Genomic DNA, 14388 nt, shown 5'->3' on the forward strand with positions numbered 1-14388 from the left:
GATTTCCTTCAGTGTTTTGTAGTGCAGTTCCTCTATAGGGAGAAAGAACAAGGAAGTTTCGAGTTCTAAATGTGTTCCCAACCTTTTCTTGTCCTAGCACACATGAAAAATGCTCAGGCGGCAGCTGCCATTCCTGGGCACCTGCCCCTCAGCTGGAGGGAGCATGGTGGTGGTGAAGCGCTTGCATGGGCATTCTCTTCTTCAGAGTCCAGGTGCTCCACGATGAGATGGCCAAGAGGAGCATAGAAGGGAAACACATCTGAGTGTAAGCACTGAGTTGTTTAAAGCATAGTCTTGGTTTATTGTGTGGAATTGTGCGAGTGACAGAAATAAGGAGGAGTAGAGGAAACCAGGGACAGTGGGGCTGAGAGGCAGGGTTTGGCTTATATGTTTAGTGATGAAGCTAGCAGAAGTAGGATGACACGAAGTGACCATGCAGAGGTCATGTTTTTTTCTTGCTACAGATGAAACCAAAAGTAAACTGACTTCTTAAAATATCTTAAAAGAGTTCCACTCTCTGTTAAAAGTTACATTAATTTGTTCTCAGTGTTGTTGCATATTTTGCTTGCCTAGCTTTCCTTATAAAACTTCAGATTTAACAAGTTTGTGCCAAAAATAAACTATTAGCCTAGCCACTTCTCATTAAAAAATGAGATTTATTAGGGCTGACACGAATACTTTCAAATCACATTCCTTTTCTGTCACTACCCTCTTCCTTGCCTACCCTGCCCTCCCATGACTGTTAGTATGATGTGCATTTTGCAGGACCTTGCTCTGTGCATAATCTTTTTCGTTGTCTTTGAAGTTCTTTTTCACACTATTTAGTACTCTTGTTATATTTGGTTTTTAAGTTTCGTGTTAGCGTCTTAATAGAATGTATGTGCCTTTTGACCAACATGACATGGTATCTTTTGCAGCATCCTAGTGCAGGGTCTTCTGTAGAGTAGATTCTTAAAACAAAAAAACACCTGTTTTACTCATTTGTAGGACCTAGCCTCTGAGCTCGTGGCCCATCTCTGATTTGAGGTTTTGGGTGTTCTTGTGTCTTTTCTGTCTAGGTTAAGGCACTGAAAGGGATTTAAGAATAGCTTGCATTCCAGTAAGGAATGTGTTATACATGCATAGGAAGTTTAGCAGGTCTTGTCTTTCCTTACTGAGTGGTGGCCTCCTCTGCCTCTGAACCCAGATAACTAGCTGGGCATTAAAAAAGTCCAGGAAGCCTAGTCCTATGTTCTTATTTTCAGCTTTTCACAGAGTGACAATAAAACACTGCTTTCAGAAAGTAAGTGGAATGTAGTAAGCATCTGAGCTGTGCCGCTGTGGTGACCACAGTAATCCATACTTCCTCGAAACCATGCTTAAGAGAAAAGGGAATCAGAAGAAGGTATTTTCAAAATAGTCCCTTCAAAGCCAGTGTTCACATTTTATCAAGGTTATTGAAATAATGAAAATATTTTGTCTCTAGGTGAGTCAGTTCAAAATGTTAAATACATTATCTTTCTGCTTAGTACTTTTTTGTTTTAATGTATTTTGGATGTCATAATTTTTAGGGCCTTTAAGACCTATTATTCTACAAAGAAACAAATTGAGTCCCAGAGAGTTATGTTATGTGAAGTTTTATACCAGACTGGGAGCAGAGCCAAGAGGAAGGTGGTCTTACTAGCAGTTCCGTGCTGTTTTTATTGGGCTACACTGGAGCTGAATTGTCTAGTTTTCCTACTGTGGCCAAGGGAACTGGTCATTCAAGTTTCTCCTCAGGTACACATTATACCACTGCACCTCAGCTACTGATCATTTGGGAAAGTTGAGTTCATCCTTACACTCAACTGTAAGAAGCCTAATGTGCATTTTCTGTTGTATCCCTTTTCTTTTTGTTAATCCTCACCCCAGGATATTTTTCCATTGACTTTTCTTTCTTTTTTAAAAAATTATATATTGATTTCAGAGAGGAAGGGAGGATAGAGAGATAGAAACATCAATGATGAGAAAATCATTGATTGGCTGCCTCCTGCATGTCCCCTACTGGGGGTTGAGCCCACAACCCAGGTATGTGCCCTTGGCCGGAATCAAACCTGGGACCCTTCAGTCCGCAGGCTAGGGCCAGCTAGGGCTGACTTTTCTTATTTAGAGAGAATGGAAGGGAGGCGGGGAGAGAGAGAAAAACTTTTGTTGATGTGACACATCAATTGGTTGCCGTGGGCACGCACCTCAGGGGAGGCAACCAATTGATCAAGGTACTTGCCCTTGACCAGAATGAACCTGGGGCCCTTCAGTCCGCAGGCCAACACTATCCACTGAGACAAACCAGCTAAGACGATATCCCTTTTCATTTGTGGGGAGTTGAGATTCAAGTTTTGTTTTAAAAGATGAATACTAGTGTGAGGCAGTCTGCCATAGGGTATAACTTATTTGAAGGGTCAAGACATGAATTGTAATAATAGCTAGTTATTGAATCATTCTAGACCAGTAGGCTTTATATGTAAAGATCAAAAGTGACCTTTATCATATTTTTGTCATAATCTCAGTGTTTTGAAGACCTCTGTGGGAGCAAAGTGGCATGGCTGTTTAAAAAAGGTTTCTTCAGCTTTGTCTTTTGTCCCAGATGGACTCATGTCCTTTTAATAGTCAGGGATGATGAACAGTGCCATCTGGTGGGCAGTGAGGAATTTTTCTTGGGTCAAAGGGGGTTTGGTGGGCCACAGAGTTTAAAAGTCCGTAGTCACTAATATTTAAATACTCTAATAAATATTCTCATATTCAAGAGTGGTTTATAGACATGTATAGGCAAAAAAAAATCTCAAAATCAGTGTAATCCGGTTAATGAACCACCATCTTCTGCCTCTAAAACTTAAAGTATTGCCCTAGTTCAGAGGTCGGCAAACTCATTAGTCAACAGAGCCAAATATCAACGGTACGATTGAAATCGCTTTTGAGAGCCAAATTTTTAAACTTAAACTACTTCTAACGCCACTTCTTCAAAATAGACTCGCCCAGGACGTGGTATTTTGTGGAAGAGCCACACTCAAGGAGCCAAAGTGCCGCATGTGGCCCGCGAGCCGCAGTTTGCCAACCATGGCCCTAGTTGGTTGGCTCGTGGATAGAGCTTTGGCCTGCAGACTGAAGGGTCCCAAGTTGGATTCCAGTCCATGGCACATGCCTGGGTTGCAGGCTCGATCCCCAATGTGGGACATGCAGGAGGCAGCCAACCAATGATTCTCTCTTATCATGGATGTTTCTATCTCTCCCTCTCTGAAATCAATGAAAAATATAGGCCGCCTCCTGCATACCATACTCCCCACTGGGGATCAAGTCTGAAACCCGGGCATTTGCCCTGACTGGGAATTGAACCGTGCATGACCTAGTTCACAGGTCAGTGATCAATCACTGAGCCACACCGGTCAGGCAATACTCAGATAACTTGATAAAGAACTGAGATGTTTTAAGAAGCAAACAGCTTGAGGTTGACTCAGTTTGTGGTCATCCCTGTTTACCTTTTAAATAAAACTTTCTCCCCAAAGTTCAGTTGACAGTAGTGGCTCCTATCTCACTGAGCCCACAGAAAACAGGAACACTAGTCATGAGGAGGAGTAAATATCCACTTTAAAATCTCGATAAACTGCTACTGGTTGGAAAGATGTAAATGGAATACTTAGAACCAAGTGTGGGCTCCCAGCTCAGAAAGCACTGCGGTGCAACAATATGCCCTGTGTAGTTCCTCAAAAGTTCCACTAACCAGGGATGAACAGCAATTTCCCATGACTATATAATTTCTAGAGTTGGTACGCTTTAGAATACATAACCACTTGTCATGGAGCTCAATGTAAATGAACTAAATTGCTGCTTTCATTTCCCTTCTGGGAGGATGAGATGATGGATCAAGTCATATGATAACCAACAGATGTGCCAAATTTTTAACGTCTTAGAATTGGTTTCTGAAATCCTATGCTCCATTGGCTTTAGAAAGCTTTAATTTGAAGAATATCTGGTATAGTTCAACTGTAACAGTTGCTTTGAAAATGTAAATTTGTTCCAACATGATTAATATGTAGAGAATAATCTGAACATAAGAATTTTGTGTTTGCTTACGGGGTGATTTTGTCTGCAAGAAAAACTTCATGCGGGAAAACTGCACCACCTTAATCCTCATGGTGGTACTGAGACAAACCCATCTACATCTGTTGTTAAACTTTCTAATTTCAGACAACCTTCCTTCCACCACTTCTCAGTCTTAGTCACAAGCTGCAGCCCTTCTGATGCCCACTTCCAGAGCAAACGTCAAGGTAAAGTGTCTTATTTATTTGTAGTGCTAATCCATTGCTTAAACATGTAACGTGTAAAATCACTATGTTATTTTTGTTTTTAATGCATTACTGATAGTTTTTCAATGTTGGGCCCAAATCCTGGCTTGTCCCCCTTTAAGTGCTCTGGTGTTTATTGGACTCTGCATAGTGCAGTGATTTTTTAGGAACTGACTTTAAAAAAAGGCAGCCTATACGTTTTCCTTTCCCCTTTATACCTGGAAAAAGTTTGCTAACACAATATTAAAAGTTTCTGTTCAACATAATTAGTTTCTGCAGAAAGTTAATTATAGTTATAATTATTATGTTTCTATAATTACATAATAAATAGTTACTAAAAAACTTAGGTGAAGAGTTCCCATATATGCCACATATGGTTACCCATTTCCAAAAAACTAGAGGACACATAAATATATTAGGTTGGCTAAAACTTCATTTGACTAAGAAAAGCACCTCAAGCTATCAGTGTCTGTAGATGCTGATGTGAAAATAATTTGTGCTCTTCATAGAGTATAACATACCTATGACCTATCCTGGAAGCCATCAGTTGAACTTGATCCTTGATAGGGATTTGTCTACTTATCAGTCCTTCACCTTTTATAATCCTCACCATGCTGGCAGGGGACTTCCCTGACTCTCCTTGGGAAAAGAGTCGGTCCCCTTCCGTTTTGCACTTCATTTTGTATTTGTTCACTGAAACAGCTGTTCAAATCTTTCATCATCTCCCTAATCTGAAGTCATAGTCTAGGGGGCAGGAAAGCAGTGACCCACACATCCTTGCTATGTACCTTCCTTGACCCCAGGGCCAAGTTCCTTTTCACAGACCAGATACAGGAAAGATGGGCAATCCTCCAGTTTTAGCTGCAGCTGGTTGGCTCACTTACAGAGAAATGTGAGCAGCTGAAGTCAGCTGTGAAAATCTCCCCACTCAATAAAGGGAACTCACTTTGTATGCAGCCAGAAACCCAGAGCTTGCCAACATTTCATTTTTGTTCAGACACTGCTTTCGTGAAAAGAGCCAGATTGCTGTGAGAGCCAAAGTCCTTGGTATACTACTAAGCTCCTGTATCTTTGATATGGTTTCAAGGTGTTAACTATCGAGGTGTCACAGCTTTTGTAGTAAGGAAAAGTCTGAGTCTGAATCTCAGGGACAGACCTGGTGGCATATAGCTTTGTATCTTGGCCACTTGCTATACCCCGATTCATAGTGCATAGTGTATTGAATAGCTGTAGAATGCTAATTAAGTCATTCTTTTTCCTCCCACGGCTGACAGTCCTGATCTGGTCTGAGAGAGCCTCTGTGATAGGTTGGTGTCAAGAAATAGAACATTCTGTCCCTGACTGGTTTGACTCAGTGGATAGAGCGTCAGCCTGTGGACTGAAGGGTCCCAGGTTCGATTCCGGTCAGGGGCATGTACCTTGGTTGCGAGCACATCCCCAGTAGGGGGTGTGCAGGAGGCAGCTGATCGATGTTTCTCTCTCATCGATGCTTCTAACTCTCTATCCCTCTCCCTTCCTCTCTGTAAAAAATCAAAAAAATATATTTTTAAAAAAATAGAACATTCTGAATCCATGACTGTAGTAGATGTACACACACAGCTAAGTAAAGCTATGAGAGCAACTTCTGAAGCTCACTAATCTTACCCCGATATCATTCAACCATATCCTTCTACCTGAGGGAAGTAACAGGAAACTAGACAATGATTTTTATGGGTGCTACCATCCCAAAATGTGTGGCGGAAATGTCTTTAGACACATATAATTTGTTTTTTTTGAAATATATTTTTATTGATTTCAGAGAGGAAGGGAGAAGAGAAAGACAATAATGAGAGGGAATCACTGACCCGCTGGCTCCTGCATACCCCCTACTGCGGTCCTACAACTCAGGTATGTGCCCTGACTAGGAATCAAACCACGATCTGGTTCATGGTTTGACACTCAACTACTGAGCCATGCTGCCGGCCAGGCAAGTTGAGGCATATTTTGAAAAATGGTACTAAAAAGTAAAACACTGGGAACTTTCCAAAACACTCAGTGATGAGAGGTGGAGGGCTGCACACATGAACACACTCCTTCCTGCTTCCTCACACCTGCCTCACCTGCACACTAGCTGTAGAAAATGGTAAAAGAAATAGCTGCTTTGGAGGTCAAACCCAAAGCCATCCAGGAAGAAGTGAAAAAGACTTAACAGGAAAATGGCTTTGAAGTCCTACCCTGGTAAGAATCCAAATGGAGAGTTGTAAACAAGATTTCTCAAGCTCAAAGTATCTTCTGATGCAAAGAAAAGTCAATTATATGACAAAAGAGAGGAGATAATTAAAAGGTGGAACAACATGGACATCTTTGATATGCTTTTTGGAGAGAAAAAAGTAGAAAACAAATGTGCAGGTAAAAAACTAGCTCTGCAAAGAACCTGGTCTGTAAATGTGAAGATGGTAAGAAAGGAGCAGTAGAGTGCTGTCCCAATTGCAAGGTACTGAAATGTAAATAAAAATTCATGGCATAGGACCTGGAATGGTTCAGCAAATTTAGTTTGTGTGCATGGAGTGCCAAGACCATGGGGAATGGAATAAGTCCTGAAAATAAATACAAAAGCTACAATGTAAGGATGATAGTTCAACAGAAAATTCTAAAAGCTCATATTGACAAAGGCATGAAAGATGGCCAGAGGGTGAGATTATATGGTTAAGGAGACCAAGAACCAGGACAGGAGCCAAGAGGTATCAGTTTTAGATTAGGATGCCATTTTCCCTAACAAGCCTGACCTTTTCATGTCTGTGGACATACAGCTGATGGAAGTACTGTGTGGCTTCCAAACCAAGCCATAATTATCAGCTCTCATACAGGTCAGCCTGTCAAGTGGGGAGATATCTGTTGTGTGCCACAAGAAAAGGTTGTATAACCATTCAGTTTAAGGCAAACTTTCCTGAGAATGGCTCTCTCCTGATAAACATTCTTTGCTGGAAAACCTCCCTGAGAGGAAAGAAGTAGAAAAAACTAATGAGCCCTAGCTGGTTTGGCTCAGTGGATGGAGCGTTGGCCTATGGACCAAAGGGTTCCACGTTCGATTCCTGTCGGGTACATGCCTGGGTTGCAGGCTCAATCCCCAGTGTGGGGCATGCAGGAGGCAGCTGATCAATGATTCTCTCTCATCACTGATGCTTCTCTCCCTCTCCCTTCTGCTCTGAAATAAAAAATGTATTTTTTTAAAAAAGAGACTAATGAAATGGACCAGGTAGAATTGGTGGACTTTGATCCAAATCAAGAGGCACCACCATTACAAGGGAAAAGCATCTGAGGATGATGATCAGTGTCAGACCTCTTCAAAGGGCCAGTGAATAACACTCAAAGCTGGCATTTCATTACAATAGTGAATGAGTGGATGACTATAACATGCTCACTACTTGCTATTGTTTTCAATAGTCAAATACAGTAGTGTTTTTTTGAATTATTTTTTAAATTCCCACTTTATTATATTTTTATTTATCTAAATTTTTTTTGTTAATCCTTACTGGAGGATGTTTTTTCCATTGATTTTAGAGAGTGGAAGGGAGGGAAGGGGAGAGGGAAAGGGAGAAACATCAATATGAGACACACATCCATTGGTTGCCCCTAGCATGCAGGATTGAACCCATAACCCAGGTACATGGCAGTACCTTTGACTGGAATCGTTGGACCCACGACCCTTCAGTGCCTGGGCTGATGCTCTAACCCAGTGGCTGGCAAACTGCGGCTCACAAGCCGCGGTTTGCCGCTCTGTTGACTTGAGTTTGCTGACCACTGCTCTAACCATTGAACATACCAGCCAGGGCTACAGTGTTTTAAGTGAAATGAAGAATAAACTACTTAAAATTTTCTTCCCATGCCTTTCTTAGGTCATACCTTGAGTTGTATACATGCAATAACTTAGATTTAAATGCTAGTCACCTGTATTTACTTCAATGTATGAACCTTAATTATTAAGCTACTAGAGGCCCGGTGCACAAATTCATGCACTGGTGAGGTCCCTTGGCCTGGCCTGCGCCCTCTAGCAATCTGGAACCCCTCAGGGGATGTTGGACTGCCGGTTTCAGCCCAATCCCCGCAGGCCAGGCCGAGGGACCCCAATGGTGCATGAATCGTGCACCGGGCCTCTAATATACATACAAGATCTTTGGTTAATCTCTTCCCACCCTTCCTCTTTCCCATCCCCTCTGAGACTCATCAGTCTGTTCCATGTTTCCATGCCATGCCTGTGCGTTGAGTGTCTTCCCCCTGGTGGTTATTGTGCGTCATAGCTAATGGCCGCTTAGGCTTTCATATATATACTAGACGCCCGATGCACAAAGATTCGTGCAAGAATGGGCCTTCCTTCCCCTGGCTGCCGGCACTGCCTTTGCTCTGGCCGGAGCGACTGGGGCAGTGTGGAACACCTGCGTCCTCCCCCTGGCGCCTGTGTATGCAAATTAACCCACCATATTTGTTGGGTTACTTTGCATACTCACTCCTGATTGGCTGGTGGGCGGCACGATGGTACGGTCAATTTGCATCTTTCTCTTTTATTAGTGTAGAAAGAAGAAACTTAAAATGTATTTAACTGGCAATTGAAGAACCCAATTTATAGAGCAGTGTTGATCTCTATAGTTGTATTACATGGGATTCATTGTAATGCCTCTGCTTTATTCTATTGCCTCAATTGTTAGTTGAGAATAGCATACTGTATAACTTAGCCTGTGGTATCAGTGACAGAAATAACTTTCTAAACAAGAGATATATCAAGATACGCTGTTTCTTGCCCTAGCTGGTTTGGCTCAGTGGATAGAGCATTGGCCTGTGGACGGAAGGGTCCCAGGTTCGATTCCGGTCCCAGGTTGGATTCCAGTCAAGGGCAAATGTCTGGGTTGTGGGTTCAATCCCCAGTGTGGGGCACACAGGAGGCAGCTGATCAATGATTCCCTGCCATCATTGATGTTTCTCTCTCTCTCCCCTCTCCCTTCCTCTCTGAAATCAATAAAAATTTTGTTAAAAAAAAAAAAGATATGCTGTTTCTTGAGGGCTTGCAGCACTTGGTTTTTTAGGTGTTGCAACCTTACTTTAAACCATTTAATCTGTGCTCCAAAGTAAATGTAATATAATGTTGGTAGTATAGCACATTATGATGAACTAGAAGCCTGTTGCACGAAGAGATTCGTGCACTAGGCCTTCCTTCCCTTGGCTTCAAGCACCAGTTTTCCTCTGGCACCCAGGACCCAGTGCTTCGCTCCGGCCAGAGTCTGCCTTCGTCATCTTTGCTGCAGACTCCGGAGTCCGCAGTCTTGTCTTCGCTGCAGCACTCCATTCCTGTAGATCAGGGGTCCTCAAACTTTTTAAACAGGGGGCCAGTTCACTGTCCCTCAGACCGTTGGAGGGCCAGACTATAGTTTAAAAAAAAAAAACTATGAACCAATTCCTATGTGCACTGCGGGCCCGGGACGAGTTGGCTGCTAAGCAGGATAGGCAGCGGCACCGGCGGGCCGGATAAATGTCCTTGGCATTTGGCCCATGGGCTGTAGTTTGAGGACCCCTGCGTAGATCCCTTCGCCCCCCCCCGACCCTCCCTCTCATAGCAGGCATCATGTCCTGCCTGGCCACTCTGCGCCTGGAGCAGCTGAGCGGCCGCCATGTTTGGCCTTCTAACTTGCATACTCAGATTGGCTGTGGGCGTAGCAGAGGTATGGTCAATTTACATGTTTGTCTATTATTAGGTAGGATAGCTTTAATTGGATGCTTAAAAGTAATGTTCAAAAGCTTAAATTGGACATCAGAATGCAAGCATTCTTGGAAGGTATGAATGTTTCCTTAATATACTGATCACAAAGCAAAAAAAAAAGTTTACAAAATAAGGTTGACAATCATCTGAACTATTCCTCAGCCCATTTCCTCCCCTACCAAGTAGTTGTCATCCATCCCATTAACCCTTGCCAGGTGGGGCATTACTGTGACATGTAATTGCCCCATTTCTGGCTGAACCTTGCTTGGAGTGGAGGGTGGTGTAATAGCCTACCAGGAGCTAAAAGATGGTGGATATACCAGGATAAAAACTAAGTAACCTGCAAGGTTACAATGTGGGTTTACCACCTTTTTCTTTTAAAGTATGTGCTTTCCAGTTGGGAAGAAAAGGCTGTCGGAGCCTTGACTTGGGGTGGTGAATACACAATGTGTTGTACAGATGTGTTGTAGAATGGTGCACATGAAACCTGTATAATTTGTTAACCAGTGTCACCCCAATAAATCCAATAAAAAGGAAAAAAAAGGAAAGGCTGTCCCTTAATACTCTGCCGGTGCCAGTGGAGAGCTACCTATTTCAAATAAAATTCAAATAGGACTATGTGAACCTCAAGCAACTAAGTGATTAATAGTTGCCTATTAAAATCAAGACTCCAAATCAAAGCAACTTATCAGGGTCATACAATAAGCAGAATTATATTCTAGCCAGTGAACGGACTTCAGGCTCTTCTCTTCCAATCCCCAACAGTAATTGGCAGAAATCTCTGCTATGAAACTTTTATTTGAAATTGCATACTTTTCCCCTGGCCATTGTGACTCAGTTGGTTGGATGTTGTCATATGTATTGAGGGATTGCTGGATTCCAGTGGGGGGGTGTGCAGGAGGCGGCCTATCGATAGATGTTTTGCTCTCACATGGATGTTTCTCCCTCTCTTTTCCTCTCTCTAAAAATCGTAAAAAAACAACAAAAAACACTCATAATCATAGCTTTTAAAATTCATTTATGGATCCCCCGCTCTTTTTATTTTTATTAAATGTGTGATAAGTAAATGATGGAGTTACCTGTATTCCTGTTTTGGTGGGACAAGTAAGCTGAGGCACTTGTTATTAGAGGCCCGATGCACAAAATTCGTGCACTGGGAGTGGTGGTGGTTTGCCCTTCAGCCCAGCCTGTGCTCTCTTGCAATCCGGGACCCCTTGGGGGATGTAGCAGTGCGCCAAGCGGCAGGCGGCCAGGGAGGAGCCAGAACTGGGGTCGGATGCTGTGCCACTTGCGCTCATTCTGGCCTGCTGCGCCTGCCGCTGCCACTCAGTAGAGCTGCTGCGGAGTGCAGAGTGTGCCACCGCAGCTGCGCTCACCAGCCGCGAGCCCAGCTTCTGGCTGAGTGGCGCGCCCCCTGTGGGAGCGCTCTGACCACCAGAGGGCAGCTCCTGCATTGAGCGTCTGCCCCCTGGTGGTCAGTGCGCATCAAAGCAACTGGTTGACCGGTTGCTCAGGATTTTATATATATATATATGGCTAACAGAGTTGGAAGAAAGCTGAAAAAAAAATAAGCTTACAAGGATAAAAGGTAAGGGGGAAATGTTTCAGAAAAGAACATCGATATCACAAGAAAATGCTGTTAATCACTTTGATGAGGATGAAGCAAGCCAATTTTTGATAAAGTCCTTTTAATGGAAAATGTAAAACCCCTTTCAACTTCCATGTACAAAGCCATATGTAACACTTGCACTTAACAAATAAAAGCAAGCCAATGTTTTAAAAAAATACATCATTAAATGTATATATGTATATATTTACATAGCATATTAAGTTTAATATTTAGCTTTAAAAGTCACATAAATTTTACCAAAATGAGACAATTTTAAATAAATTACACCTTTTGAAAATGTTTAATTGTACAGTCAAGAACTTCAACAAAATATTGAAGTGTCTGTATTTAGTATCTGCTTTATATACTTTATATTTTACAATTTTTACAATTATTTGGCAGTAATTTTCTGATTATGACATGAATGCTGTGCGATTCAGCAATTTCCCAAATGCAGGCAATAGCTGGTGTTTGTGTTCTATTCTCACAGTAACTGTCTCAATGTAGTGAAAAATATCAGCTATTTTAGTAAACTGTACAAGGTCACATTTACACTTGATCAACAATATAGCATAGAATTTTGTATTTTTTTTCCAAAAATAAATACATCATTTTAAATCTGGCATTTTCACAAACATCATATACACTATAATACAAAAGCAGCTATGAAGTGCTGCTTTTTAAATGTAGCTTGTTTTAATAACTAACATTGAATCATAGGAGCTGTGACTTATGCTATACCGCTGTGATGTCAGTAACAAGTAATTACTACAAAGAGAATTTCTTGGCACTGATGGTTTTATGAAGCTTAAGTCAGTGTGCATACATATCATTGTTCAAGAGCAAGTAATCCCACTTCAATGGCCTAAAAACAGCAAACTGGAACACACCTAATTTTCTTCCATATCCTCTGCTTCATCTTCATGTATTTTCAAAGCTCTTACCACTTCCTTGACTGCATGATACAAGATGTTTTTAACCTGAAACAGATGTTTTGGAATTATGCTAGGATTTCTACTCCATCTGGAGATAAATTAACAAATATTAACTGCTATATTAAAAAAAACTTTTAATGGAAAGCCAAATTAAAGGAAAATAAATGTCTAAGTTAAAAAATGTCAAAGTTAACAACTTCTGGTTGTTAAACCAAAAGTTAAAATCAGGGCCACTAAAAGTTATACAATTAAGTGCATAGTGGGGTTAATCTTTGGTCATTTTTTTTATGAAAAACTAGGCCATGATGGCCTATGCTGTTATGCATGTATTAATATTTCTGAATATAAAAAGCATGCAGAACAGAAGCTAGTTAGAAAATTCATCTCTTACCTGTAATTTATCATCATAATTGATTTCATCCTTCAAAAGTCTCAGTTCCTGTGTTAAATGAAATGATTGTACGAGATGTTCTGGAGACACAAAGTCTTCAGTTACCTGAATACAGCTGTGAAAATTCTGAACCTATCCCCAAAACAAAAGCAGTAAAATGTAATTTTAGGAGGTGAGGACAGCGAAGTTGTCTGTTAGTAATAAACACAAAGGACAATTCACCAGAGAACTTATTTTCTCCAAAATATCAAGTGCATTTCAAAGCAGCACACTTTCTCAAAAAGTTCTGCCAACTGAACAACTGCATGTAAAGTGACTTTGTAACTGGAGCGTTTTTAAAAGGTGAGAAGTTTTCCAGGAATCCTTAGAGAGGCTGAGAATCAGATCTTGGGTCACCAATTTTGTGAGGCAGGTTTTTGGTTACTTAAATACAAACTAACAGGGCAATCAATCTGGATGTCTGTTGTTGCTCCTTCGGCTGCTAGCCTTTTCTTCACGTCACTGTTAAGTGTGAGAACAGAGAGTAGAGGAAAGAAAATGGAACTGAGTTTATTTTTTTAGGAACTGGGATGAAAACTGTAGTTTCAGATAGATTTTGATAGGAGTTTTAGCATTATGCTAGTATTTTGATCTGTGCCGTTTTTTCCAAATTAACCAATTAAAAATATCCTTCAATCTTTGGTGGCATCAGTACTACAACTGCTTTTCAACAGCTGTCTCTCTCCTGACTAAATTGTTTTCATAAGAAGCTGGTAAATGTTTTGTTGTTTGTTCAACATGTACAAAGCACACTTCACTATTTCATAGAACTCCTTTCTACTAAGGATCAGTATAATGACAAAGAAAGGACCAAGTTGATCTAATCTTGATTTTGTGATGTTTCTCAGTTGTCTTCTAAGTGATATTGAAAGATGTAAGATTCCTGGGAAAGGAAAAATAAATGAGAACTGAGCACTTAAAACTTATTCCATTTTTTTAAAGTATAAAAATAAATTTAAGAGGAGTGAGAAGAGGGAGATAGTAAGAGTGGGAATAGAGACTGGAAAAAATCTAATTGATGATAGGGTAATGGAATTCCAATTCCTCCTCTGGGCATAATGATCACCTGAATAGCTGCTGAAGTTTGCAGAATTCTTTAAAATCTAGCACTGTGCCTCTATTGGTAACTAGATAGCATATATCTATGTATAGAGTAGGTTGCTGGTTCCTCTGGAGGATGAACATAGTGGATGCCTCACATTTTCAGCATTGCTGTTTAGTCTCACTACACCTGCGTATGTGTCTGTAAAATAGAAGCTCTGTATTTCAGAGCATGAAACTATGGATAAGAGGTTCAGCATCTGTTCCAAGATTTAAATATAACAATTTTTTATCACAGACGAAATTTGCTCTCTATAATCTAAGTGAAATTTCTACATATTTCAAAG

The 14388-nt window shown here is 41.1% G+C and overlaps 2 protein-coding genes across 5 annotated transcripts in view; one reads left to right on the top strand and one right to left on the bottom strand.

Moving 5' to 3' along the window:
- The first annotated feature begins 4160 nt into the window (after nt 1–4160).
- Nucleotides 4161–14388, top strand: part of LOC308257520 (uncharacterized protein) — a 50958-nt gene continuing 40730 nt past the window's right edge. Inside the window, exons 1-2 of the mRNA XM_080687363.1 lie at nt 4161–4280; nt 6097–6185. The gene's annotated coding sequence lies outside the window, so the exon portion shown is untranslated. The remainder of the gene's footprint in view (nt 4281–6096; nt 6186–14388) is intronic.
- JMJD1C (jumonji domain containing 1C) overlaps nt 11698–14388 on the bottom strand; it is a 283189-nt gene continuing 280498 nt past the window's right edge. For all 4 annotated transcript variants that reach the window (XM_080687359.1, XM_080687358.1, XM_080687360.1 and 1 more), the window contains 2 exons: nt 12962–13093; nt 11698–12615 (listed from right to left, as the gene is read on the bottom strand). In XM_080687359.1, coding sequence (XP_080543485.1) covers nt 12526–12615; nt 12962–13093 — 222 coding nt within the window. In that variant the 3' untranslated portion in view covers nt 11698–12525. The remainder of the gene's footprint in view (nt 12616–12961; nt 13094–14388) is intronic.

This window comes from Plecotus auritus (genome assembly GCF_963455305.1).
Source record: "Plecotus auritus genome assembly, chromosome: 9".
In the NCBI taxonomy this organism is placed as follows: Eukaryota; Metazoa; Chordata; class Mammalia; order Chiroptera; family Vespertilionidae; genus Plecotus; species Plecotus auritus.